The following is a 27,692-nucleotide window of genomic DNA, read 5'->3' as shown; positions in this document are numbered from 1 at the left end:
GAAAATGGATCAGGGGAAAAACAGTGAAGATGCTTCACAGAGAGGAGGAAATGCCTATCAGCAAGTCCTCACACAGCAGCAGCAGGAGGTTGCTGTAGGTGGTCTTCACCTCTGGGAACAGATGCCAAGTTGCATCTTTCGGGAAGACACGTGGCAGTCTCCCGCTGTCCTAAATAGCATTAACAATGCCCAGCTCTGCCAGTCCCTTTGGGTAGGTATTGATCTGGGTCTGTGCTGATGCTATATACGGCTGTAGCTTTCACAGCACACGTTGAGAAAGGGCCTGGAGAGAGGTAGGAAAGATCTCAATGTTCCAGGCATAAATCAAGGGAAGTATCTACCCTCACCGGGTTCCGTGCCAGATCCTGGACAGGACTTCATTTTCCAGACACTAGTTCCCACTAAGAGAGCTTGACCATTTGCCTTAATGACCAGGGGGGGGAAAAAAAAAAGAAATCAGAAATAGTTCAACAATGTGAACTGAAAAGCACTGTTTTACAGATCATTCCTATTACCGAGAGCTGAACATGCTGACAACTCTTCTACCCAAAAACACGGGTTTGCACAGCTCACTGTGCAAGGCTCCTGTGATCGTGCAGAAAAACAGCACCCCAATGCAGCTTCTACTTCAAGATTTTTGCAAAATCTTCCCTGTTGGGTTTCCTAATGTTCAATCAAATGACAAAGGGAGCCCTGCCCACGAGCCCAGCACGGCTTCAGAGACACACAAACCAGCTCACCCAGGGCCAGGCAAGGGAACCGCACACTCTGACAGCAACCTCGTGCTGCTGCCGGTCACACACTCCAACAGTTTTAACCAACTAGTTAATAAAAAGCAGGTACACAAATCTCTCCCCAGTAACTCCAAGAAAAAAAAAATAGTAAGAGTTTCGGACACTTTTACATACCTAAAAGCATTTTAATGAAACACTTAAAAAGCCCCCGTGGATTATGCCCGCTCTTCAAACTTCTCTCTTACCCAGCATCAGGAGGAACTTAAGAAATGGGCTGACACAGGCTTTACTATAAATACGGATTTACCTTTTGCCAACATTGGCAAATATATGAAATAAGTATTGCTCAGCCTGAACGGGGGTCCCTTTTCTTTTCTGCATGTTTAGAAATGCAATTTAGAAATAAATTGGATTCGAGGATACAACCTGCCATCTGATTACATACTGCTCGTTTTCAGCTCTAAAGAAACACACTTTAGAAGAAAGCAAAGTCCACAGCATCTGCAGCAATCCATTAGAAAACACAGAGAAAACAGCAAGGAAGGGAAAGAAGAGAAGATACCGAGACTTTGAAGTTACATTTCGATACCAACCATTTGCTTTCTGGGACTAGTTCCCAGGTTCACAAACTACTGTTGGGCTCATGTGCTCTTTTCTACTGCATTCCTGGCTTAAGGGTCATGGTTAGAGCTTTACAACCATCAGTTTGATCCAGAAGCTGCCTAGGCACACTGAGGAGACCAGCAGACTTTCCACAGTTACTTCTGTCAACTCCGTATAACACTGTACACGGAGAAACGCACGTTCAAGAAAAGCACACAAAACGCACACTTTACCTGCGTACTGCACGAGAAACATGGCAAGATGCTGATCATATTTCAGTATTTCAGCCAGTTCTCCTGCCGCTCCCAGCTCCTTTAGTTGTTTAAAAGATGGAGTCCAGGGTGGAGCTCCCACACTCAGTGCAGCTCCACACAAGCCTCCGAGCTCCAGCTCCGAGCACAAAAGCAAAGTTGGGTCCTAGTGACGATAAAACTACCAACCCAGGCATCGAGAGCACAGGTTGGGACTGGAGCTGGCAAACAGCGGCTGCACATGTCACCATCAGTCTCCAGTGACTGACACCGATAGGCAGCTTCTGGGATGCGGGAGACGGAGGTGGACGAGCAGGTGGAAAAGCGATTAGCTGCAAATACATCTAAATTTGCAAGGGATTTCATACATCAATGCTTTTAAGCACTGGCACGCAGTGAAATAAACCCTGTTTGCATGCCTGAGATTAGTTGCCTTTGCACAGAAAGATTAAGTTCTGGTAATCCTCGATGGCAAGTGGCACACCGCTCACTTTCCTTGACTCTGGAAGCTTGTACTCAATAGAAATATTAACTTCAGACAATCTAATTATCCTAGCAGGGCACTGTTAAAAAAAAAAAAAAAAAGAGAGACACAAAGAGTCCCTTTCTTCTCTACCCCTGAAAACACAGTGTTCAGTAACACCAACGGGCCATCTGCAGTGTTTTCAAACAAATGGCATATTTCATATTTTTACAAATGTATATCCACAGCAGCAAAAACATGGAGACTTGATCAAGTCGCGTAGGAGCTGTGCCATTTGCTTACCATTATAACCCAAAACAAAGGACAGAAATTCTTTACCAGTGTGTGTACACACATAGATGTGCGCACCGGCCCAGACCCAGACATTCAACCCTCGTTGCCTCCCCACAAGCAGTCCTCAGCAGCCCTCACCTATCACCCCAGCCATCGCACCAAATTACTAAATATTCCAGGGAGGGTTTTTAGCATGCTCACATGGCTCTGTCAAACCACCTTCCCTCTCGACAAAACATCTAGAACTTTTGCGCTGACACTGGGATTTACAGGGGGCAAGCAGCTCGTCCTCCATCGCCTGGGGTGCAGAGCAGGCAGCTCCAGGCTCAGAGAGGTCATGCCCAACCCCAGGCAGGTCCCCGGGCACATCCATCCCCATCCTGCCAACCCCACTTGCAGCACAACCAGAGAGCGATACCCACTGCTTCATAACAAATGCTCAAAAGCTGACATTTTCAGAAATATATATTTGAAAGGTGAGAAGAAACTTGTCAGATAAAGGGACTGCACAGATCTACTGGGGAAAAAAAAAAAAAAAAACCAAAACAAAGGAAGAAGAAAAAAAAGAGGAAAAGAAAAGGGAAGTCCCAAAGTAAACTCCGGCAGAGCCTGCAATCAGGATCACCAGAAAATCCTAGTGCAAAAACCCAGCCCGAGGGGCGAATGCTGCTCCCCAGACGAGAGCCTCACAGAGGGGCAGCACCAGTGTGAGGATCTGAACAGCTTTGTCCTGGCTGAGAGCAGGTCAGTTGGACGCAGTGAGAAAGTGCCACGTTGGGACGGCACCAGAAGAACGTCTGCAGAAAAGTTGGGGATTAGGGAAGAAATCTCACACCACGTTCAGAAGGTGCACAGAATGCCTCTCTAGCAACACCTTATCTTTGAAATTACTCAGAGATTGAACTTCACCCCTTCTACAAGCTCAAGTCACCCATACCAAAAACATGACCTTAAACCAAGAAACCTGACCTTACTGCAGCTCAGGCAGAGCTTTCAACAACTTCACGCAGAGGGCTTTTTTATTAGATGTTACAGAATCCTTCAAAAAAAACCCATTAAGAAATAGAAAAACCAACGAGTCAGCTTCCAGAGCAGGAAGGAGATGAAAGGCTGGAGTCAGAAGGAACATAAGTCTGCTGGACACGCTCCTACCCCAGGTTGCCTTAGCATTTTACCCATCGTCTCACAGCTCTGCTGCAACGTTCTGCAGGCTGGAAAATGTGATGTCTAATTATTGTAGCTGTGCAAGCGAAGTACGGGGGAGCTAGAAAGTGCGTGGACTAATGAGTAATCTATCCAAGGACTAACAGGTTTGTGTGACAAACATATGGCTCTAAAGAACAACAGCATTTCTATGCAGCATGATCTGAATATATGTTGCTGTTAACAGCTGGGCCTCACACACACGACCAAAATATGAGCAAAATTAATTAAGACAGTAAGACACGGCCAAATATAAAGACGCTCAAGTGTAATGCTTAAGGAACCAAACACACATGTGCACACACACGTATATGAATCGTAGTTAAAAGATCTTTATGGAGTGGGGCTGCAGGAGCGTTGCAGCCCACCAGCAGCTGTAGTTACTGGTATGAGCGTGCCCGAAGCTAACAGTGCTTCTTCCTACGTACAGTCTGGCTGTCACAGAAGGGATCCAGCACAAGCTGAGTAACATGGCTGGGCATGGCTGAGCCTGCCCAGTGCTCAGAAGAGAGAACCCTGCCAGTTACACCCTGCCAGTCACACCCTGAGGGGGAGAAGCTGCTGCCACCTTTATCCCCTCCCTTTGCAAACCAACTGCTGTTGGAGCGCCAGAAGTGGCCACGTAACAGCCACTCAGTCCAATAATTTCTTCAAAAGCAACTCATTTCTCCCTCCCTCTTGTTCTACCTTGTGACATTTTAATGGCCATTGAAGCCAGCAGGCAGCCTGGGGACTTCCCCCCAGAATAAACCTCCCAAAGCAGCTTCCCCACCACCCAAAAGGCCACCAAGGTGCAGAGCAATAGAGATGCCACCACCACCAGGTCCCCAGGAGCTCTGAAGACTCCTGTGAGGTTGCTAACAGGTGTCGCTACTCAAAGACACGCCGGCGTGTGCCGGGCCGGACCGACCGGGAGGCCAACACCCCGCCGGGGGACGGGGGCTCCCTCGACTCGCCCTGCAGCGGCCCAAGAAGCGGCAGGAGAACACCCCCGGGGCGGCGGAGGGCCGAGGCGAGCCCCCGCTGCCTCTCCTCCGCTCCACCGGCCAGGAGATACCCGCAGAACGCGCCCGCCGCCCCGGCCCGCTGAGGCGCTCCAGGCCCAAACCGCCGCCCCGCTCCCCGCAGCCTCCCACGGCGGGCGGCGGCAGACGGGCCGGCCCCAAGCCGCTGTTCGGCCGCTCTTCCGGACACGGCGAGGCCCGACACACCTCGCCCCGCTGCCCCGGCCCCACACTCACTCACCGCCCGACCCAGGCCCCGCTCCGCCGCCGGCCCCGCCGCGGCCGCCATCCCCGAACATCCGCCCCGCCCACCGGCCCCCGCCGCGCGTGTCCATTGGCTGCCGCCCGGCTAGGGGGCGGGGCGCTGCGCGCAGAGCACGCCGGGACGGTGGCGGCCGGTGGAGGTTCTTCCGGCGCCGCGTCCGCCCACGGCAGCGTTGCCCGGGCACCGGCACAACGCCCGCCGGCTGCTGGGTATCCACGGCCGCCCCGGGTTGTTAGGAACAGAGAACAGAGTGGCAGAAATGCATTTTATTCAGCTGAGGGACAGCACTCGGGGGAAGCGCTCTTTGCCTTTCCCCCTTCCCCGCCGTCCCCCCTCACACCATGGCCGCCGGGACTCCCGCCATCCTCCGGCCGCGCTCCCGCGCCCCCAGAGCGCCCGGGCCGGGCAGGGGGAGAGGCGGTGGTGTGTGGGAGAAGAGGTGGCAGCAGGCCGGGGTCCGCGGGGAGCGGCTGATGCTCCCGGCGGGATCTGGAGGCGTCTTCCAGGAGCGGAGCCCCGACTCCTCCGGCCGCGAGCACCCCCGAGGTGTGGGGAGAGGAGACATGGCGCCAGGGCGCCAACGCTGCGCCAGGGACCCTCCGCTGCAGGCAGCTGCACCGTGTCCTCCACCCGTACCCAAGCTTGGTGCAAGTGTCTCCTCTCCCGCCCGAGCCACCGCCATGTCCCTGCTGTGGATGGGGACGCTGTTGTCACTCCAGGCCTGCCCAGCCAGGGCTCCTGCTTCCATTGCAGACTGGTCAGGGGTTGGAAGGGCCCTCTGGAGATCATCTAGTCCATCCCCCTGCCAGAGCAGGGGCATCTCCAGCAGTGGCACAGGACACCTCCAGGCGGGTTTGGAATGGCTCCAGAGGGGGAGACTCCCCCCCTCTCTGGGCAGCTGTGCCAGTGCTCTGCCGCCCGCACAGGAGAGAAGTCCCTCCTCAGGGTGAGATGGAACTTCCCATGTTCCAGTTTGTGCCCGTTGCCCCTTGTCCTGTCACTGGGCACCACTGGAAAGAGTCCGGCCCCATTCTCTTGCCACCCGCCCTTTATAGATATTGATAAGCATTGATGAGACCCCCTCTCAGGCTTCTCCAGGCTGAACAGCCCCAGGTCTCTCAGCCTTCCATCATCAGAGAGATGCTCCAGTCCCCTCATCATCTTCGTAGCCTCCACTGGACCCTCTCCAGCAGTTCCCTGTCCTTCTTGACCCGGGGAGCCCCGAACTGGCCACAGTGCTCCAGATGTGGCCTCCCCAGGGCAGAGCAGAGGAGGAGGATAACCTCCCTCGCCCTGCTGGCCACACTCTGCTTGATGCCCCCCAGGATGACATTGGCCTTCTTGGCCACCAGGGCACATTGCTGGCTCATGGGCATCCTATTGTCCCCCAGGACTTCCAGGTCCCTTTCCACAGAGCTGCCCTCCAGGAGGTCAGCCCCTGACCTGTACCGGGTGTGCAGGTGGTATTCCTCCCCAGGTGCAGTACCCTACACTTGCCCTTGTTGAATTTCATTTGGTTCCTCTCTGCCCAACTCTCCAGCTTGCCCAGGTCACGCTGTCTGGCAGCACAGCCTTCTGCTGTGTCACCCACTCCTCCCAGTTCTGTGTCATCAGCAAACCTGCTGAGGGTACACTCTATCCCCTCATCCAGGTGCTCAATGAATGCGTTGAACAAGACTGGACCCAGTACCCACAATGGCCTCCCATCCCAGACCTGCAGTCTCTGCTGGTTCTATGCCCGGGCACACGCGCTGCCGAGGGCTGGTCCCAGCCGTCAGCGAGCCCGTGCAGCAGCGAGAGGCCCACGTGCCAAGTGTCCCCGTTCGCACCGCGTACCCGCCCGCGCCACTGCCTGCGGGAAGCATGTTGGGGGGAGGCAGAGGATGGCTTCAGCGTTATCAGAGGCTCAGCGAGTATGGGGCGGCCCTGCAAAGCAACAGCCGGTGGAGCTCAGGCTTCACCGAGAGTAGGCAGCAAACACATCGTACGGAGAGACGATGTGTTGATCCCCAGAACTGAGTCAGACTGGATCCACCTACTCGATCCACCTACGAGGCGTCAGTCCACCCACAGAGCCGGGACTGCTCTGCAGAGGCCTCCTCTCAGGCTCCTTCCGGGGTGCACAGGCAGGAACAGCATCTGCCGCGTGATACCTGGCCTCAGGCCTTTCCCAGGCAGAGCTGAATGCCGCAGAGGGCATGTTGTTTGGGTTTTTCTTTAAAAGGCATTTTTATTTTTGCCTCTTTCTCTAGGATGGGGAAGGCCTCGGGACCAAGGCAGGTTCTGGGTGTGTACTGGTATGGCCTTGAGCCTTCATGTCTGCCGGTGGGGCAAATGACAGAGGTGGAAACAACTGCTATTTTACGCATAGCACTCTCATTTTGGGATTAGGGTACCTTCTTAGCTAAGAAGCCTCTTTTAAGGGAAATTTTCTTGCCACGTGGATTAAATGGACATGATTTTATGAAGCAATTAAACATCATCATAGCCTCCGGCAGTCTGGCTACCGCTGCAGTGTGGCAGGACACGCAGAAGCGCTCCCATGGGACGAGTCAGTATGTAGGGACCCTCGCAGTCCCAAATCCAGCCCCGGTGGGACAAAGCAGCCCTCCTGCGCGGCGTCTGCCCTGGCTCCGAGGCAGCCATTCCTCCCGCTCCTTTGCCACAGCTCAGCGTCCCGCCAGTTACTCATTAACTCGCTTTACAGCCCAAGCCAAACAGCGACAGCGCAGCCCGTGCTGCCCTGCACCTCTCCCAGGCGTGCAGCGCCTGGGGCTGCTCCGTGCTCGCCATGCCAGCGCCGGTGCAGATACAGCTGCTGCCGAGGAACAGCGGGAGCCCTCTCCGCGTCCCCGGTGCTGCGGCAGAGAGTCCAGACCCGTACCCCTCGCCTCTGCCCCGGCTAGGCACAGCCCGCAGCAGGGGCGACCCTCTCAGGCTGCGGGTTTGGCTGCAGCAGGGGACACAGGTGGGGACGGCTCAGGCTGCAGCTGTAGGATCACCAGTTCGGTTTAGGAAGGGCAACTGGGAGCAGTTGCACTCCAGGCCAGATTTCGAACACGCGCACGTCTCCCAGCCTCTCGCTGCCTGGGCCAAGAGCCGAAGGTGACAGAGCCGCCGCTGTGTGAGCAGCCCTGACGCGGGGGCTCGTTGCCCAGAGCGCGGGCGCTGCAGGCGGAGGGGAGGGCAGGAGGATCCCGGGTGCGGGCAGGGGAAGCCGGGCAGCGACGGATGAAGGGTCTTAGCCTGTGGAGCAAGTGCTGAGGGCTTGGTCCCAGGAGACACAAGGCTGCTGAGGCTCTCCAGGCAAGATCTAATGTGTGCTGTGCACCTGCAATTTGGGGTGCCTGGGGCTGATGCAAAACAGGCCGTGCTGTGGCTCCACAGGGCTGTGGGCAGGCCGGAATTCGGCCATGCCGATGTCTGGGAATTAGCATCCGGATCAGTCCCACCCCTCCTGTGATCTCCTCCACAGCCGGCAGGCCCCAAGTTCATGGTCGCGATGCAGGAGATGAGCTGGAAAGCCGGTGGCAGCCGCTCCTTACCGTGTCAGTCCTGGAGCCGCAGGCAGGACACGGTGGGGAGAGGCTTGGTGCCTCTGCCAGGGAAACGGCGGCCGTTCCCCAGGTGAAGGAGGACTCTCCTCTTCACGCCCGCAGCCAGCTGGGAGAGCTGCAGCCGCACGTCCTTCTGCCAGTAGGAGTAGAGCAGGGGGTTCAGGAGGGAGTTGCACAGTCCCAGCAGCCAGAGGTAGTTCTCAATGACTTGGTAGGGGAAGCAGCCAGGACAGACAGTTTGCACGATGCTGGCGATGAAGAAAGGCAACCAGGAGAGCGTGAAGCACCCGATGAGCACGGCGACGGTGCGCATGGCCTTCATGTCGCTGGTGGTGCGGAATGGGGGGCAGCCCCCCGCCAGCCCCGCGTGCTCCACTTCCCGGATATGCTGCACGTGCACAGAGGCAATTTTCAGCATGTCGCAGTAGAGATAAATGAAGAGAAAGAGCGCTGGGAAGAAGCCGGCGCAGAAGACGGTGAGCATGTAGGCGGGGTGGAAGACGCTGAAGAAGGAGCACTTCTCACGGTTGGCGGTCTTCTGAAAGGCCGGGGTGAAGACTGGGAGGAAGCCGATGACGGCAGCGACCAGCCAGAGCCCCACCAAGCGCACTCCGACCCGCAGGCCTGTCACCATCTGGAGGTAGTGGAAAGGCTTCCTGATTGCCAGGTGCCTGTCGCACGCCACCAGAATCAGGGATAAGATAGAGGCAGCAGAAGAGGAGGTCACGAAAGCCATTCTCAGGACGCAGAAGATCTGGGGAGGATAAAAGGGCTGGGAAAACTCATCCATGACCAGACCCACGACCGTGAAGCCAACCATGGCATCCGCCACGGCGAGATTAAGGACAAAATAGAGCCCCTTGGAGCCGCTCTTATGGATGAGGCGAAGGAGAGCGATGGCCACCAGTGCGTTGGCGGTGATGATGAGCGAGGCCAGCACAGCGAGGATGGCTCCCAGGGCTGAGCTAGCCATGGCTGTCCCCTGCGGGGCACAGCCCAAGGACGGCGCGTCCCCAAAACGATTCTAGGGCATCCCTCACCTGGGGCTTCTCAGCACGTACAGCTCAGCAGCCAGGCAGCGGGCAGCGGCGAGCGCAGCCCCTCGCTCTCTGGGTGGCGCAGGGAAAGCCCGGGGTGTAGTGGCGTCTCTTCGGCTGGGGAGCAGAGCTCTGCTGAGCAGCTGCCTGCCGGAAGGGACCGGTGCACTCGCAGCACCCGCTGTGCCCACGGAGGTCCCTCCCCTCCAGCCACGTTTCCAGACAACCCTGGAGCAGGGGGGTGAGCAACGAGCGCCTGAGCAGGAAGCTGCCACGATGGCAGAGGGGGTGGTGGACATTCCCCGGGCAAGCACCAAGGACCCGAGCGGAGCCCGGGCCCTGCTTTGGCGCGGGTGCTGCTAACAGGGAATGAGCAAAGAGAGTTCCCAATGCCCAGCCCCGCCAGTACGCGTGGGTGAGATTCCCGCGGAGTCACTGCTGGACCCAGCGCGGCCTCTTCCTGCAGGGACCGAGGGAACAACACCGATCCCTTGTCAGAGCAGCAGCCGCGAAGGCGACCTGGTTATAACGGGGAAAAGTACTGGCAAGAGGTGTCTGCTAAAATACAGATGGAGAAAATATGGGCCAGCCTGGGAACCCGGCGCATCCTTCGCAGTTGGGAGGCTGTGACGCCCTTGATAAGCGCAGCTGGAGCCCAGGGCACCCTCGAGAAGCCCGAAACAAAGAAACCGCTATAACCTGCAGGACAACGAAACTGCCATAACCTGCAAAGGGGCCTCCTAAGCAAGCAGAGGGCAGCAACAGCTGTTCCAGGAGCTGGTGTCCTCTGCCCACTTACGGATCCGTGTAAAAGGAACAGGTTACCTTCTCAAAATGAGCCCCTCTCTCTCCGAGAACTCCCCCTTTATGAACTCCTCTGCACCATCCTTCGGACCCGCCGGGGATGCCTGGCTGATTCCAGGCTCCATGACACGGATCATCTCCAAAGGGAGACTTCATCCGTCATCGATTGACCTCACTCCTGGGAGCAGCTTAACGAACCGTACCATAATACTTTGAGTGAAATATATATATTCGCTACTAATACTAAAAAAAATAATTATATATACACACACTTGCTTCACTAATCATAACTGTATTTACTTTATTAATAGTAACTTGTAACAAAGAAATTGACAGAAACAAAGCCTCCCCATCCTTGCGTATTACAGTCCTACACGCCGGCAGGGTGGGTAACCCTCGCGGGGTGGGTGACTCTCGCAGGCTGTGACCGCGACTGCTCCATCTCTTTAAACAAAGTGCCACAAGCCACCTCTCCTGCCTCATGAGCCGGAAAAATGCGAGCTGCCAGGAAACAGGGCAGGTTCAAGCCTTCCTCTGTCAAACAGTAACCCGAGGAGCGCAGGCAGCCGGGGAGAGGCTGCGAGTGGGGCCCAGGGTGGGATGTGGGCTCTGCTGGGGGGAGGAGAGACGCAGCAGAGGCGTGAATTGTGTATTGTGGATGGAGCTGCGGAGCTGGAAGTCCCCTGGGAACACCCCGGGTCTGCACCACAGGAAGGGCTCTGGTGGCCTCGGACACTCAGGGAGACGTGCGGAGAGGGTCCAAACCCCATCCTCGCCCCATCTCATTCGTAGCCCTGCGGTAGCTCACCCTGATGGGGCAGTCCTGCTCTCCAGGGGTTCCTCCACGCCACCTCACCTGGGCAGAACGGGTATCTTCACAGGACCGTCACTCAGCAGCAGCGATGTCCAAGCTGCGAGACCACAGCTGGTTCAGCAGCCACCACCAGCAGTGATTCCTCCTTCCCACCATGCCACTTCGTAATTGCACTTCACTGTGTCCCTCTGCAGCTCAACACCACCCGCTTCCCCGCAACCCTGAACACTTCAAATCATGACCTCAACCAATTAGACCTCAACAGACATTTCCCTTTTATCCTGCATCAGTCTCACTGCTTTGATGGCTTTCATAAAGGGCTTAATCAAAAGCCTTCTGGAAACCCAGGCAGACTAGATTCACTCCAGCTTCCTGGTCCACGTACTTGCTGACGCCTTCAGAAACCTCCCAGCAGATTTGAAGTCTGTGTTCCTGCTCCTCCTCAGCCATTGGCCCTTCAGCACGTCACAGCCATTTATACCTCCAGTCTTCGTTAGAGTTTCTACCAGCGCAGCAAAGACATCATGGTCACTAGCTGGTAGTTCTCTGAAAACAAACCTTCTTTGGAACCCCATCCACACTTTTGACACTTCCCTAAGTCTGATGAGGAGCGGCTGAGGGAGCTGGGGGGGTTCAGCCTGAAGAAAAGGGGGCTGAGGGGAGACCTTCTCGCTCTCTACAGCGCCCTGAAAGGAGGGGGTAGTGAGGGGCGGTCGGGCTCTGCTCCCCAGGAACAGGCAATGGGACAAGAAGAAACGGCCTCAAGTTGTGCCAGGGGAGGTTTAGGATGGATATTAGGAGAAATTTCTTCCCCGAAAGTGTTGTCAAGCACTGGCACAGGCTGCCCAGGGAAGTGGTGGAGTCCCCATCCCTGGAGGTGTTTAACAGACGGGCAGACATGGTGCTGAGGGACGTGGGTTAGTGGTGGGTTTGGCAGTGTTACGGTAACAGTTGGACTCAATAATCTTAAGGGTCCCTTCCAACCTAGATGGTTCTATGATTCTAATGTGAGGAGAACTTTAAATGAGAGGCTACAAGCAGCAGCTTTGGCCTCTTCATCCTCAGGTCCCCCACCAATTTGGGGTGCAGGCCCAGCCCCCTGCTCACATTCACTGAGCACCCTGTCCTACCACCTCCTGTGCCGTTTCAGCCCGAGACCTTCCCCCAGGCCTCCCCATTGGAAGTCTCTAACAGAGAAAGCCCTCTGAGCTCTTCCAAGTAAAACCAGGCAACCTTCAGCTTGTGTACTGCAGTCTTTGCTTTTCGGAGTGCTCCTTTCATTCCTTGATTGCCCACCAGCCTCAAGGACTCCCTTGGAAGGCTCTTCCCTTCTATCAGAAGGAGGACATGCCCTCAGATTTGGGGGTTATCTTGGTAAGTGGGTGCCTATGGTCCCTCTTTTGGTTGTGACTTGGTTTACTGCCATTTTTATACTTAATATTTGTGGCACCACGCATATTTTCTACCGTCCACATTTGGGTAGGACTTTGTTTTCCAGGGTGCCTCGAATACCACCTCCATGACAGAGTTAAACCACCCGGACCTTTCTGTGGGTGCATGGGGAAGGTCCCTTCCAGTGCCCGTCTCTGACGAGACAAATATCTACCCTATATACTGCAAACACTCCTACACTGTCTGCACAGTGCTTGCAATCATTTTTCAGCCACTGAAGGCAGCAAGATGTTAATGGTTTCGGGGCACGAACCCGGCCCACGCCGCCGACAGTGGGACAGCACCGGCTGCAGAAGCTCCGGTACAGCCGTCTCCTGGGGCGGTGGCAGGATCTGCGTCAACACCTGCTTGACATAACTAGGGACACAGACGGCTCAGCAGCACTCTCACATGTCACTTGAGGCAATGGACCTCCTTAGCAAATGCCGGATCTCCAGCAGAGCTCCCCCCTGGCACAAGCGGTTACAATTCTGTTTGTTGGTTGGGATTTGTGTTTTTAAAACAGCAAAATACCCATCATCCAACTGAGAAACCCAAATCGACTCAGCTTTTGCAAAGGCAAGGGGCTTTTGGGACGAAGGGCTTTACGACCACCTTCAGGAGACACCTGGCGCGGTGCCGAGGTGTGCTCACAACCAGCCATCACCTCCCCATCACATCCACGGAGATCGCCGCCACCGCGCATGTACCTGCAGTTACTATTGACAAAACGAGGCAGGGTGACATGTGGCAACATTTACGACAGCCACTGCAATCAAAGCTCAGATAAGGGACGTCTCCAGGGGCCGGGGACCACTCAGGCAAGCGGAAGGAGTATCTCCAAAGCCACCCAGGGGAGCTAATGTGCTGGGAGAAAGAAGAGGAGAAAGAAGAGCCAGTGCTCTACAGCTGAGAAATGCAAAGAGCAACACAGCCATGGGGACACTCTTCTGGCACGGCTGAGGAGCTCCGCGTAGCAGCCTGCAGAACACAGGCAGGAGAGCAACTGCAGATACTAACCGTCAGAGGATCCCTCCAAAAATTAACAGCGGCAGCAACATCCCGCGGAGCTGCGCAGAAGAAATGGCTCCAGAACTGAAGCTACAGAAACACTGAAGAAAACCAACAGAATGTAACAGACTGCAGTGAAAATACATCTCTCAAACAGGCTCGGATTCATCCACCATGTAAGTATTTATTTACTTTGTAATATTTAGAAGTCCTCTTCAAGAGGAAAGCCAGGTGAGGCGTATGAGCCTTGTCCCAGTCTAACCCACTGCTCCTCCTTTCTGGTAGCTTGTAAGTCTAGTTTAACTCTGAAAATGATCCTCCCAGCCTAAGGAGCTGTGGCCCTGTAGTAATACCTCTGCTCAAGGCACAATTTAAGTCCAAAAGCTCACTGGAGTCACCTTCCCCATGCACGCAGCTGCTACACGGCAGCTCTGCCTTTGCAAAACCACAGCAAAGAATTCGCTCTCGTCTGTCCGGGCTGAGTTCGGCTGAATGTCCCTCGTGCAGTTTGCACAGAGAGAATCTCAGCATACAGACAGGACACGCTGCTGGGGGTCACAAGGGACCTTCACCCAAACTAACACCACCCCATCAAGAGGAAAGGCTGTAGGAACATAAGAGCTGTTTGCTTTCGTAGCCATACCTGTTTTAAAAAAAAAAACAAAACAAACAACAAAACCAAAACCAAAACCAGAAGAGGATGACCCAAATATCTCGCTTGATGTTCTGCTTAGCACTAGCAATGTTAGAGACACCATTTTAAAGTAGTGGGACATCCGAGCTCAGCTCTGAATCGCATTACCTTGCTTTAAAAATTACATAAGCAAAACCAATATAAGCAATAAGGTTAAGAGGCTGAGGTTTTGCAAAACTGAGCTGAGTACAACACCATAATTTTCTGACACTAACAATTAAACTTTGTTTTAGAAACATTTATATTGTAATGTAATACTAAGGATTGCTTATATATACATATATAAATTTTGGGAAAAAAGATAAATATAGTATGCGGAAAAAATAGCTTCTGTTCTGTCCAAGGGCAGACATACCATCTGCTCTGGCATATACCTGCAGTAAATCTGCACAAACGCAAACTCAAGCCATCCAGTCAATAAATAATTTAATGAGGTTACAGTTCTGCCAGAAACCATGACGGCACCCTTCTCCCAGCCTCCACTCCAGCCCTGCCCCGCGGGCACGGCACAAAAACGCACACGAGCCAAACGACAAACCACAGCTGCACCAGAAGGCCACTGGAATGCACAGATCTTCACAGAAGATATTGCCTCAGGCCCAGACACTCGTACACCGTTAACACTTGCCTCCGTGGGGAAAAACATGCAGCACCTGCCATCAGCCTCCCAGTTCCACTTCGGGCAGATCATGCGCCAGGGACCATGCGTTTGGGGGAGGGGGATGGCCCGGACCCACCGTGTACCAAAACATCGAAACATGGGGATGGTGACATGAAGAGGAAGGCTGCAGCAAAGCTCTCTGCTGCCAGTCTTGGAGATGACTCTCATGGAATGAAGCCAGCGGTCAGAATGGAAGTCGCTTCAACTGCTCGTATGTGATAAAAAACTAAAGGGGACGTCAAGGAATTGGGCAAAATACATAAGGCAGCTGCACCAGGGCCTCCCGACACGACCAGGCCATGTCTGGAAAGGCAGGTAGAGCATCAGCACAGCACAGCTGAAGACCAGTGTGGGGAAGCCCCTCTTCCAGGCAGCATAAACCCATCTGCACAGGAGGAAGAGAGAGCTGCGGGATGAGAGCTACCGGGAGAGGGAAGAGACTGACCCAGAAGAAAACTGGCCCAGGCTTGCCTGGACCATTGAGAAAGGGAGGTGGCTCTAACCACAGACCGGGACTTCTTTAAAACACATTATGCACAGAATTTCGGAGGGCAAGAAGGATCTAGTACAGCAACACAGCAGCGCTGGCTCTGCAGAGCAGGTCAGCACCCGTCTCAGAGCAGCAGAACGTTCCCCGGGTTTCCCTCACAAAAGATCCAGAAAACACAGCACTTCCAGGAGCTCAGGCCAAAGGGAAAGTCTCGAGCCAAGCACTTGAGAGCACTCGCTCTACAGGAAACTGCCGGTGCTGCTGCCCTGGAAGCCCCTGCACTGGCCACCCGCCGAGCTGTTAGAGGCAGCGGTCACAACCAGTGGCTTTTTTTTAGCACTTGAACCAGCAGCAGCCACATCACAGCTCACATCTGTCCGAGCAGGACAGGGACTCTGCTTTGGGCTGCCACTGGGAAGACAGAGAGGTGCCCCATCAAGGTGTCTGCTCTGCACTTCCCTTTGCAGTTTGGTTTTCCCCTGCCCGTCCATACCCGGGACCTCCCAGCAGCACACTGAAGGATACAATGATGTTCCAGGGACCGAGCCGAAGCCAGTTGGGCCAGAAACCTTTATAGAGTGCAAAGAAGCCCTCGCTCTTCCATGTCTGGGAGGAGAGAAGAGACAGATCCATTAGGAGACACACCAAGTCCACACTCTGCCCATCTCCCTGCTGCCACGTGAGAGATAACAGGCCTTTAGAGCTGCTGCAGTAAGCAGCCAGGCCAGTGCAGATGCAGCTAAGACGTGTGAAGTGTCACTTCCAGTGTATGAACCTAATCAAACTGCATCACTGACAAGGTTTTGCCCCACAAGGTTGGGAGGATGCTCAAGCTGATGGCGACCTCAGGAAAGTGATCCCAGGCCCTCCTCTGGTTTGTCTGAAACACTCACTGACAAGCACGTTCTGTCGCCATAGAAGCCAACTGCTCCTCTCAGTGGCACATGGTGCTGGAATCCCACCAGCCTCCTAAAGACAGGGATTTGCCCGCCTCTCTCGCCTCCTTACCTTCAAGAGGCCATCCAGAGTGCCCTTATAGAGCTCCGTGCTGCCCACTATTGCTCGCTGGTTCATCATCCGTGTCCGCACCACGTCCACAGGGTTGGAGGCAATGGCCCCAGCCAGCCCACAGGTAAAACTGGAGCTGTAGACACACCAAAACAGGAGAGAGGAACAGCTCTGAACGTGGCCATTCCGGCTCAGACAGGCACAAGAGAATATCTTTCACTGGATTTTATGAAAGGCGTTCAGCAATAAACATTAGCTGCACTACCTGTTCCCAGCCAGAAAACAGGGAGAAGGAGGAACCATACCACCTCAGCACCCCAGAGCAGTAGGGGAAGGGAAACGCTCAGCTTCGTCTAATTGAGACTCTCGTCAGAGCCCACTGCTGGGCCTCCACAGGGGCAGCCTGCAGTCCAGCAAGTGTCTCTGGGTGCTGTCAAGGTGACACAGACCTGAAGGCAGCCTCTTGGAAGCGCACATCCTTCTCACCAGAGCAAACATTTCTTCGGGGCGGGGAAGGAGGGAGGAAGACCAAAGGCAGCAAGAGGGAGCATGCAGCTGCTAGTCTCCTCCCTCCACGTATGGTCTAGTGCTTGTCACCTTCAGCCCACAGCAGGCAAACCCAACAGAAGCACTGCAGCACCTCCAGCTAAAGTGTCTGCCAGAAGAACAGGAAAATGTAGGTAAAAAAGACTTTGGGAGGTCTCTAACCCGCCCCCTGCTCAGAGCAGGCTGACTTCAAAACTTAGGTCAGTTTGCTCAGGGTCTTGTCAGTTTTGCAAGTCTTTGTTGATCTCACAAAGCTCTTGCGGCAATGGCTGGAAGCTGACAGTGCCTGTACAGATGAGGACCTGGGACTGGGGCATCTCTTTCCACCGATTGCTACGGGTAGTAACACACCTGGAACTCCTGCCTCGTTCATACCGGGGCACAGACATGGAGCAACAGCATTTCTGGTCATGAGCCAGCTGAAATCAAGCTGACATTTCATGTCACCAAAGCTGCAGCTCCAGGGCACTGGCTCTATAAACAGGTCTCACCCCAAATCCCACCTTGCTCCTCTGCTTCGCACACCCCTGCCACGCCTGGAGAGTGCAGCACCTGCAGGAAATACTCACACGAAGTGGGCAAAGATGGTGTCACCCATCAGGCCTGACAGAATTAAGTGCTTCTTGGTGATGTCGTAGACTGGCAGTTCCACCCCGACCACGATGGCGGCTCTCTGAGCTGTTGGGACAACGCCCTGCAGAGCACAAACATCAGTCACAGGCGCACACTGCTGCCTGGGGACTGCAGCTAGTAAAACTTTCCCCCCCAGCTTCCTCCCAGGGGCCTTTCGCTGACAATCTACCCTGTGTCCTCCTTTCCCTTATCCTGCAGCTGTAGCTCTTCAGGCAGACCAGCTCACCGTCTCCCAACTTCAGTCCAAAGCTAAGGAGGATTCCTCCACCCTGGTAGCGTTACTCCAGCTAGAATAACTGCTGCTCTCCTCCCAGCCAGCAGCACACAGGAATCGGCATATAATCCACTCCTCTTCCCCCACAACAGTACCCACCAACTCCAGTACCAGAAGAGATCCTGCACCACAAGAGCAGCTGTTTAAGGAGCCAGGTGGGGCTCCACGTCCTCCTTGCTACATAACAGCAGTGCATCTGCTTTATTTAGGTTTTTGACTTAGGAGATTTTCACGTATTAAAAGAGTTGCTGCTGGCAGGACATTGATCTGGGAACTGGCAAGACAATTACTGGAACAACTATGAGCTGAAGTAAGAGGAAACAGCTACCTTCTGTCTGACAAATATCCCAGCAAACACCTCATCACATTTTTATCGGGCAGCAGAACAAGGAGAACATGGCAGCAATGCGGAGTCGGGCCATTTCACTGGAACTGTAACACTCAGAGCCACTCGCGGAGACCCGTGGTGTCACGAGAGAGCTCACTGGGACCGGGAGCAACCCTTCAGTGGGGCCCAATTGTGAGCCAGCCCACCAGGACAGCCAGCTTTCCTGCCACACAAAGCCCAAGCAAATGTTAAGAAGTAAAGGTACTTTTCAGGTTTATGGCTCCTGCTGTCCCCATCCCACTGCGCTAATGCAGCACCCGACAGCCTCCTCCTCAGTTCCTGCCTAACCTAGTCCTGGCACAGCCAGCTCAAACACCCCCATGAGATGAATGCCAGAACTGGTGAGACTGGTGAGCACAAACATCTCTGCCTCAACGTGAGAGAAGACTGGAGGGAGGAGACTGGGGTTGTCCCAGACACCAGAGAGCAGCGAGACTCCTTGATAACTGGAAACCACCTCGAGACTGACCTGTCTCTGCACCGTGTTCTGTTTGCAGCACACATCAGCAACACAGAGGGTTTCATGTTTTTTCTAGTCTCTCTTCCCCTCTTGTGTGTCTTTGTCTAGAGAGCAGAAATAATCTCAAAGTAAATATTGTGTCAACACTGGCAGTTGACTCCTCCTCCCCTTCCCACACAGGACACCGCAACAGCCATCTTTCTGTAAAAGACCTCAGTGACCATAAGAGGGAGCAATCGGACTGTTGCCTGGAAAAAAGCATTGGGATTCTGTTGTTCCCATACCTGCCCTCACGACTCGGCAGACTGCTGGACTGCTGGACAACTAAGTGTACGGAAGACAACCTCACTTGAAGGACAACATGACATTCTCTAAAAAAAGCCGACGAACCACTGCTGAAATCCAAGCAGTAAGGCTTGAGCACTGGTAACTCTCATCTGCCTTCAAGCCCAAGAGCTTTACATCACCAGCTTCCCCAAAAGCTGCCACTCTGTCCTACTCTTTGCATGCTCAGAGGGCAAGTTTCAAGCTGAGCATCCTTCCTAAGACAGACCATGGAGAGGATCCAGCCCCAAATGCCGGTCCGTTCAAAGGACACTCATGTATTTGAAACTTGATGCACACCAGGTTCAGCCCTGCAGAGCAGGTCTGCCCGGCCCAGCGCTGATGCTGCCACACCACAGACCAAATCTCCACCACAGATGCGCTTCTGTTTGTCCGGTAACCAGAAGCAGAACTTTGCTACTACCCTTGGATCACAGTTCTCTTCAAAAGCTGCACCCGGGTGTAGCAAACGAGTTGAGGAAGATGATAGTTCTGCTACTAGTGGGGGGATTCCAGCAGCTGGTGCTTACCCTCCAGAGGCCTCGGGTACCCTCCTGCTGGTAGATGTCGATGAAGCTGCCAATCATGCCACCCTGGAATAAACTGCCTTGAGCCTGCATTCGAATCTGAAAGAAACACAAGAGTCAGCGGGACGACATCAGTGCCGTCCCAGGAGGGCAGAGATCCCAGCTCAGCAGGAAGGCAGGTAGGAAGAACAACAGAGCCACTCGGAGCAGACACCGCCATCCCTGTGCCCCTTCCCTGCAAACCACACAGCAAATGACGATGGCAGGCAAGGGGCAGGGACAGCAACAGAGTGGAAGCACAGCGCAAAACTCAGATGGGACAGAGAAGTGACAGGCAAGGCCGCCCCACTCTGCAAGCACTCTGAGAAGGCTGATCTACAAAGGGAGAAGCGTGGGAAAGTTCTCCAGGCTCTCTTTGCTCAGAGCGGAGCTACCTTGACCCCAGTATACTCGCAGTAGGGAACGGAGGGGACCAGGCAGTCCCCACTGGACTCTGGTCACTCCATGTAACAGAAAGGACTTTGCGGCAGTGTCAGCAAAGTGCAGTGCAGTGACCAAAGGGAAAGGAGCCGAGACGGTCTGACGAATAGCAGGCTACCACCCCCCTCACCTTACCCAGTTAAGATAACAGAGCCTCTACCACTTGCCATAACAGATTTCATGATCTTTAAGAGCTGCATCTTTAAAAATCTGTTTATTGCACTAAGCTTCTGTTCCCATTCATAAGAAAACCGAAACAAGCAGAACTGATGCCAGCAGTGGCTCAGAGAGCACCTCGCTGCAGCTGGGAGACGCATCTTCACCGGCAAGCAGCAGCTTCTACGTGTCAAACCACAGCCAGGCAGGAGCTGTCTCCAGCCAGGCACCCTTCTTACCTTCAGCACATCTGTCGGATTGGCAATTGCAGAGGAGATCACCCCTGAAACCACTCCGCAGATTACATTGATTAGCAACGTTTCATCTGCAATCAAGAAAAGAAAGTCAGATCCTAAAGATCGAAAGAGAAGGTGCACAGGTTGTACCGAACAAGCGGGAAGCTCTGGCAAGAGCAGAGCAGCTCAGTTCGCAAATCACATGGTGAAGCTGCCCGAGCAGAGGCCGGCCAGCTGCCACCAGCTCATGGCAGATCTGTCCCCACACCTGCCAGAGACAGAAAGCAGCAGCTGAAACACTCAGCAACACGCTCTCGGAGAGAAGCGGGTCTTAGTGATGAGCCTAGCTGATCAGACAAGGAAAAGACTGTGATACATAGAAATTTCGAACAATTATCTGCGATTTCAGTGTCCAGTGACGCATTTCTCATGATGGAGACAAGCCAAGACAGAGGGAGACAGAGAGGGACAACCCAACACTTCTCAAGGCAACCTGATACCAATTTGTTTTGATCTGGAGCCCCAGCTGGCCGCGCTCAGAGAATGCAGCCACCTTGAGAGAACAGAGAATAGGCGACCCAGGCAGAGAAAGTTAGATGCAATTAGTCCCGGGGGGTGGGTGGAATAATCCAAGACTTCCAGGCCCAGTATTAGGGTGACAGTTATGTTGGGAAAAGGCACAGCCCTTTGCTGGTACTGACCACAGCACTTCCCAGAGGAGACCAGGCCACTGGCTGCCCCAGGCCTGTAGGGAGACAAACATTCAGACAACGGTACTCACAACTGGAAACGCTGCAACAGCAAGCGAGGAGAGACCCACAGTACACACACAGACCCACGCACGGGGAGCGGTGTTACTGGAGAACAGAGTAGCCCCCGGAAAGCAGCTCTAGTGCGCTGCGCTTCCCAGTCCTCTCACTGGGCCGCTGACCGGCCCGGACCACCCATCTCCCTTTCCCAGGTTGGAACGGCGGTACAAAATTCACTGGTGTCACACCAGGGTTTAAAACCGCACGTGCAGATCTTGGTGTCCCTTCGCTGAACATGTATCAGACTTCTGCTGCTCCACTCTCTAGGCGGGAGCTGCAGAGGTCATTAACAGAGGTGCACAGGTCAAGAGCACTCGCAGTACCCCATCTCTGCGGTCAGAGCCAAAGCTAACAGCTGGACGGCACCATTTCTATCCAGATGTGCTGCCTTCAGGCACAAGGACTCAAAGGCTCCAGCAGGAAGACAGGAGAGACTCGCTACTGAAGCTGTCAATCCACATACCCCATCTGATGTACAGATGGGATGTGATCTCTTCCCTGAGACTAATCAGAAAGGAGAGATGAGCCTGGGTCAGTGATACCTTTTATTTTGGCTCTGACGTCACAGAACAGAGATAAAGGCTGGGAAAAGGACAGACCTGGCTGGACGGGGAGGTGTTTGGCTCGGGACTGTGGGCAGTGCCAAGCACAGCAAGATTCGCATCATTCACATCTGTACTGAAACCTATCCTTGTTATTACTGTACAAACAAAACCACATCACCAAGTAACAAGAAATCCATTTATGCGGAAATCTATAGCTGGGAAGGACAGAGAAAGGAATGAGCAAACCACAGAGCACAGGGAGCACAAGCGTTCACGCCGCACCTCTGGTGAGACGAGACGTGCCTCCACTGACACATTCACTGACCTTCCATGCGATCTACGAAGAGCCGCTTCAAACTCTGGTAAATGCCAATCTTTATGGTGCCGTAAGACGCCTGTCTCAACAATGCAGGGGCGATCCTGAGCGGGGGAACAAATGAAACCGTTGAACCCTGCCAGTGCGGGGGTCCAGCACAAGTCACCCCCCATCAGCACCCAAACTGTCAGGGGCAGAGCTGGTGGGGGGTCTGGAGCACATGTCTGATGAAGAGCGGCTGAGGGAGCTGGGGGGGTTCAGCCTGGAGAAAAGGGGGCTGAGGGGACACCTTCTCACTCTCTACAGTGCCCTGAAAGGAGGGGGTAGCGAGGGGAGTAGGGCTCTGCTCCCAAGGAACAGGCAATAAGACAAGAGGAAACAACCTCAAGTTGCACCAGGGGAGGTTTAGGATGGATATTAGGAAAAAATTCTTCCCCAAAAGTGTTGTCAAGCACTGGAACGGGCTGCCCAGGGAAGTGGTGGAGTCCCCATCCCTGGAGGTGTTTAACAGACGGGCAAACGTGGTGCTGAGGGACGTGGGTTAGTGGTGGGTTTGGCAGTGTTAACTAACAGTTTGACCTGATGATCTTAAAGGTCTTTTCCAATCTAAACGATTCTATGATTCTAGATCTCAGGCCAGGCCCGCCCCTGCCACGGCTCAGATGCCCCAGGAAGCCCAGTTCTGTCAGATAACAACCCTGGGTGCCCGAGGATCACCTCGTGTCGCCCCCACGCACCCTCCAGTGTGGGAGGCTGGCACCCACGCAGCCCGTGGCACGTTCTCGCTCCCCACGTAGGGAAAACCAGGAGTCTCCAGGCTGCAGCAGCAGCACTGCTGCCCCAACCCTCTGCGGGGCTCAGGGGGCGCCTGGGACAGATGGTGGGGAGACCCAGGAGAGCAGGAGGGAACGCAGGACGGTAGAACGGCACCGCGAGCAGTGGTGGAGAGACCTGGGAGGGCAGGAGGGGACTCAGGAGGGCAGAAAGGGACCCAGGGCAGATGGTGGGGAGACCCAGGGGGGCAGGAGGGGATCAAAGAGGGCAGAGGGGCAACCCTGGGGAGGACAGAAAGAGGAGCCTGGGGAAAGTGGGACCACAATTGGGGTGGGCAAGGGAGGGGACATGGGGCAGGCCGGGGGGGACCCAGGGCAGGTGGTGGGGAGACCCAGGAGGGCAGAGATGGACCCAGGCAGGTGGTGGGAGAGGACTTGGGAGAGCAGAAAGGGGCCCAGGGCAGGTGGTGGGGGGACCCAGGAGGGCAGACGGGGGGACCTGGGGAAGGAACCCGGTAGGGCAGAGGGGGAGATGGGGTGGGTGAGGGGGACTGGGGAGGGCAGAAGGGGTCCCAGGGCTGGTGGTGGGGAGACCCGGGAGGGGGGGGAGCACCCGAGAGGGAAAAGGGGGGGGGGGGAGGGGCACGGGGAAGGCGGGGAGAGAAAGCAGGAGGGCAAAGGGGGACCCGGGGAGGGGGGGGGCTGGGGGGACCCAGGGAAGGTGGAGAGGGAACCAGGGAGGGCAGATGAGGGCCTGGGGAGGACAAGGGGGGACTCGGGGAGGGGACCACCCTGCGCTTACCCCGAATAGAGAGCACGGCCGCCCTCCTCCCGGCAGATGCGGAAAAGGGCATGGAACATGCCGCGGTACCGCACCTCCCGGAACCGGGCATCGGTGCTCTGGCCCTGCACCTGCAGCCGCGTCTTGGTGAGATCCACCGGGAAGGTGCCTGGGGGGGGCGAGGGGAAAGAGCGGCCGTTAACGTCCCGCCGGACCCGGCCATCCCCATCCCCATCCCCCCCCTACCACCACCACCTCACCGAACTCGGCCACGATGGAGGCGAGCCCGCCGTACACGAAGGGTTTCCAGTTGAGCGCGGACATGGCATGGCGGAGGGGAGGGGATGGGATGGGGAGGGGGGAAGGCCGCAGCAGCGCCGACCCGGAAGCGGAAGCGCAGGGCGGGGCGGCGGGAAAGAAGACGTCCCCCTCCGCCGTCACCTCCACACAAGTTCCCCCCCCGAGCAGTTGCTCAGGGGGTAAAAACCCCCTTTTCCTGACAACCCAAACCCATTTCGGGTGTTGTTTCTCATCACAACCAGGCTAAAACCCGTCCCTCCCTCCCCATCACCCACCTTTCCATCACCAGTAGATAAGAAACACTATGGGCTAACAGGTTAATTTTTTATTAAGCTTTTAAAACAAACCAAGCGCCCAGACAGCTCCGGGGATGCACCACAGAAGCGCTGGGGCCAAGGCAAAACGCCCACCGGCATCTCCCTGCCACGTAAAACAGTGGGGGAAAACCCCCACCAGGGCTGGGGGGTGGGAACGGGTCATTTTGGGGGATGGAGAGCATCCCAATGCTACCAGACACCACCAGCATACCAGCACGACTGGGAGCCCGCAAGAAGGGCTGAAGGAGGCAACAGAACTCATGTCCCAGTCTGCAGCACCGTTCCTCATTCTGTCCTTGGAACAGGAAACCATGGAAGGTGTCAGGGGCAAACAGTCCGGCCCCCTCGAGAGACCTGGGGAGGCTCTGAGCATGTTTTTGGGCAGGCTCGGGGCTTCTCTCGGCCCCCTGCATGCTGCTCCCAGGCCTCAGCAGCGGCTGGAACTTCTCCCGGAGCCCCTCTCCCAGCGCTCCCGGGATCTGCCTCCCTCAGGACATTCTTCTTGCCGGCTGCTGTACCCATCACCCCTCCTGCCAGCCTCCTCTCTCCTCTCCCTCTCGTCCCATAAACCACTTTGTCCCCTCTGGTCCTGGCAGCTCTTTTCCCCTCTTCTCTCCGAAGGCCTCTGGTGCCTCCTCTCATCCTCTTCCCGCTGCGTCCTGCTCACAGGCTTCCTCTCAGAGCCCTTCCAGGGCTGCTGGCTCCCGCTGGCGTAGCGCTCGTAGGCAGGGTCCTCCTTCTCCTTCTTAATCTTGATTCTGGGGTGCGCCTCCTCTGTGGACACCGCCCTCTTGGCAGCCTGCAAGCTCTGCTTCTGCCGCTCCTGTCTACTTTTCTCCTTATCTGAAACACAAGGTTCATCTTTCAGGACAGACACTCCTGCAAGCATCACCCTCACTCCCCAGGCACTGCCTAGCACCGCAGCGCCTTCCCAACTCCCATCCCATTTTAAGTTTTCTCCCCTCCACCCAAGCTTCGCAGCCTGTTTCCCCCCTCAGAGAGATCTTATTCCACTTCCAACCCTGACACTTTTCTCCTTTGGTTTGAGCCATCATATTTCCTTCTTTAACACTCACCACACTGCGTTCTTCCCAGCATGGCTGCCCTCAGGCACTTCAACACCACTTGCGATATTGAGCACCTTCCTTTCATTCCCTTTCCTCAGTAACATCCACACAGTAAGAACACCATGATACACTGTGGAAATTCTCCTCTCCAGACCCAGTGATTCTTTTCCCTCTTCGCTCTCCTTTTTGTGCATCTCCTCAGCATGCTGGAGCAGCATCTTGTCCCCACCCTTAGTTTTATTGCCTATTTTCTTTCCTCCAACCCTTCTCTGAAACTAGGACTCCAGCCTGATCGACATGCCTCTCTGCCCCACACTAAGGCCCAATCCACCCTGCGCCCTCTGCCAGGCAACACAGTGCTGAGCTCCTCTCTTGATGCGGGACCACAGCAGACAGGTCTCAAACCCCAACAGTGCAAAGGCTCGGCTGTAGCTACAAGATGGCCCCAAATACCTGCTGCTAATACCTGTCTGCCACAAGCAGAACCCAGCTGCAGGAGGGAAGGTTCCTCTGTGTGCCATGCCGCAAGCTCCAAACCCATTTCAGAATGACGGACACCCCCATCCCACCCCACCGTCACCACACTTGGGAGCCACAACCCATCTTGGGTGGATGCTGCCTGGAAGTCGTTAGCAAGTCACAGCAAGCAGCTCCTACTGCAAAACACTGCTGCTAGCACTCTGCTGGCTCTCACAAGGGTAACTTTTCAATGTCTCTGCTGAACAGATGGAAAAAAAAACCTAATGGCTTCTTAAAAATCCATCCATATAGCTGCACAGGCCGGTCCTTTATGTGGCACGTTCATTCAAGTTTGATTTGGATATACTCTACACCTTTCTGTTTTCTTCTGAAAGACGTAGAAAAACAAATTCCGCTGCATCCACTGAGAACAGGAGGTATTCAGGCACTCGGATGGTTTAACTTAAGCTGCACTTTTAGGTCTACTTTCATAGAATTACAGAATAGTTAGGGTTGGAAGGGACCTTTAAAGGTCACCTAGTCCAAAACCCCTACCTTCTTCGGCTTCAGTTTCCAGCCACAGAATCTCATCTAGAGCTGCCGGTTTTATATTCTGCTCAATTCAGCTATCTTCCATAGGCCACAGAACAGTCGTTCCATACATCTACAGCACTTTAGTCCTACAGTAGTAGCACCCAGATTTTAAGATTAAGCAGTGCTTTTACTAAGCCTTCGAGGGGGAAGGCTTAGGGGGGGAGGGGCCCCTAGCACTGCTCCCCCCTGCAGTAACCCTGCAACCTGGCACACTTTTTTTCTGGGAAAAGTGCTATTATTGTCTGCAAGACACAGCTCTTCAGTGGCTGGGGGAGGATATTTCCAGGTAAGGGCTAATACAGGCACTCAGATACCCCTCAGGAGATCACAGAGTAAAGCCTGGATGTAAGGGCTGCGGCTCTCTTCAAGAGCACACCCATCCCTGGTGCTCCCCTGAGCACAGAGACCTTGCTAGGCCGTGGGCTCTGGCAGACACTCCCACCCGGGGTCAAGACTGGCAGGAACACACCTCACCTTTCTGCTTTTTTATCGGCACATCATCATCTTCCGATAGGGAATCGGATGACGTATGAGGTGGTGTTTTAACTCCACAGCCCTTTGCATGGAGAGTTTTTGTGACATCATCTAAGTCATCGGACTCTTTGGGGGGCCGATAGTTGGCCACGTGGTCCACTCGAATTGTCCTTCCTTTGATCTACAAGAGGAGTCACGCTGTTAGCGAAGGCACAGAGCAGCTCCCCATGCAACCCGTGCTGTCAGGGCTCCTGTTTGATGTACAGCAGCACCACAGGAGCCACAGCAGGCAGGCAGGCCGGACCACCTCCCAGGCTGCTTCACTCACCTTGATCCCATTGAAGTTGTCAACAGCGAGAATGGTGCTCCTCTGGTCCTCATAGCACAGAAAACAAAAGCCTTTGGACTTTCCAGTCTTCTTGTCCCGCACCAGGTTAATGTTGACGACCTCTCCATACCTGCAACACACTCTTAGCACCCGCAGCAGGGGCAGGGGCGCGGCGGGCCCGGGGGGCTGAGGCACTTACTGCGAGAACACGCAGATGACATCTCCCTCCGTCAGCTCGTAGTGTAGCCCGCCTGCGGGGAGAGGGAGAGGAGGGAAGAGAGCACCGGCACCGCGCGGGCCCGCCCGGCCCCACCACCCCGCTCCCGGGCCCGGCTCGTACCGATGAAGATCCAGGCGCTGTCCTTGTACTCCGCGTGCCACGAGACCGCCTCCTGAACGCCCAGCTCCGCCTCTCGCGCGTTCAGCTCGTTGATCAGCTTCACCTTCGTCAGGGGACTGAAGAGCAAGGGCACCGTCAGCACCGGCAACGACCGGGACGACCCTAACCTTCCCTTCCCTCCCTCCGCACCCCTCAGACCTACTTCATGGCGGCAGCGCCGCACACTGCGCATGCGCCCGGC

The 27,692-nt window shown here is 55.1% G+C and overlaps 4 protein-coding genes across 5 annotated transcripts in view; all 4 read right to left on the bottom strand.

Moving 5' to 3' along the window:
- ENOX2 (ecto-NOX disulfide-thiol exchanger 2) overlaps positions 1-4,851 on the bottom strand; it is a gene marked incomplete at its 5' end in the record, with an annotated part of 61,560 nt that extends 56,709 nt beyond the window's left edge. Inside the window, one exon of one of the 2 annotated variants that reach the window (XM_082488145.1) lies at positions 4,794-4,851. In XM_082488145.1, coding sequence (XP_082344271.1) covers positions 4,794-4,851 — 58 coding nt within the window. Of the gene's footprint in view, positions 1-1,570; positions 1,724-4,793 lie in introns of those variants that run through there. The other variant, XM_082488146.1, reaches the window with a different exon arrangement.
- Positions 4,852-8,366: 3,515 nt separating this feature from the next.
- Positions 8,367-9,347, bottom strand: GPR119 (G protein-coupled receptor 119; the record flags this gene model as incomplete). Its single annotated transcript, XM_082488403.1, has 1 exon — positions 8,367-9,347. One exon carries the CDS (start codon positions 9,345-9,347, stop codon positions 8,367-8,369), a length of 981 nt encoding a protein of 326 aa, XP_082344529.1.
- A 5,227-nt stretch (positions 9,348-14,574) lies between these two features.
- Positions 14,575-23,907, bottom strand: SLC25A14 (solute carrier family 25 member 14). Its single transcript, XM_082488217.1, has 9 exons — positions 23,833-23,907; positions 23,594-23,741; positions 22,028-22,122; positions 20,352-20,437; positions 19,480-19,575; positions 17,440-17,564; positions 16,325-16,460; positions 15,842-15,922; positions 14,575-15,052 (listed from the first exon to the last, which is right to left on the bottom strand). Exons 1-9 carry the CDS (start codon positions 23,894-23,896, stop codon positions 15,011-15,013), a joined length of 873 nt encoding a protein of 290 aa, XP_082344343.1. The 5' UTR covers positions 23,897-23,907; the 3' UTR covers positions 14,575-15,010.
- A 281-nt stretch (positions 23,908-24,188) lies between these two features.
- RBMX2 (RNA binding motif protein X-linked 2) lies at positions 24,189-27,660 on the bottom strand. The gene is made up of 6 exons (XM_082488340.1): positions 27,654-27,660; positions 27,452-27,567; positions 27,311-27,362; positions 27,112-27,241; positions 26,784-26,964; positions 24,189-25,032 (listed from the first exon to the last, which is right to left on the bottom strand). The coding sequence occupies exons 1-6, from the start codon at positions 27,656-27,658 to the stop codon at positions 24,617-24,619; spliced, it is 900 nt and encodes a 299-aa protein (XP_082344466.1). The 5' UTR covers positions 27,659-27,660; the 3' UTR covers positions 24,189-24,616.
- Between the last annotated feature and the right edge of the window lie 32 nt (positions 27,661-27,692).

This window comes from Vanellus vanellus, assembly GCF_965231255.1.
Source record: "Vanellus vanellus genome assembly, chromosome: 10".
In the NCBI taxonomy this organism is placed as follows: domain Eukaryota; kingdom Metazoa; phylum Chordata; class Aves; order Charadriiformes; family Charadriidae; genus Vanellus; species Vanellus vanellus.
Note: the sequence above shows the minus strand (reverse complement) of the source record. Positions and strands in the feature narration are given on the sequence as shown.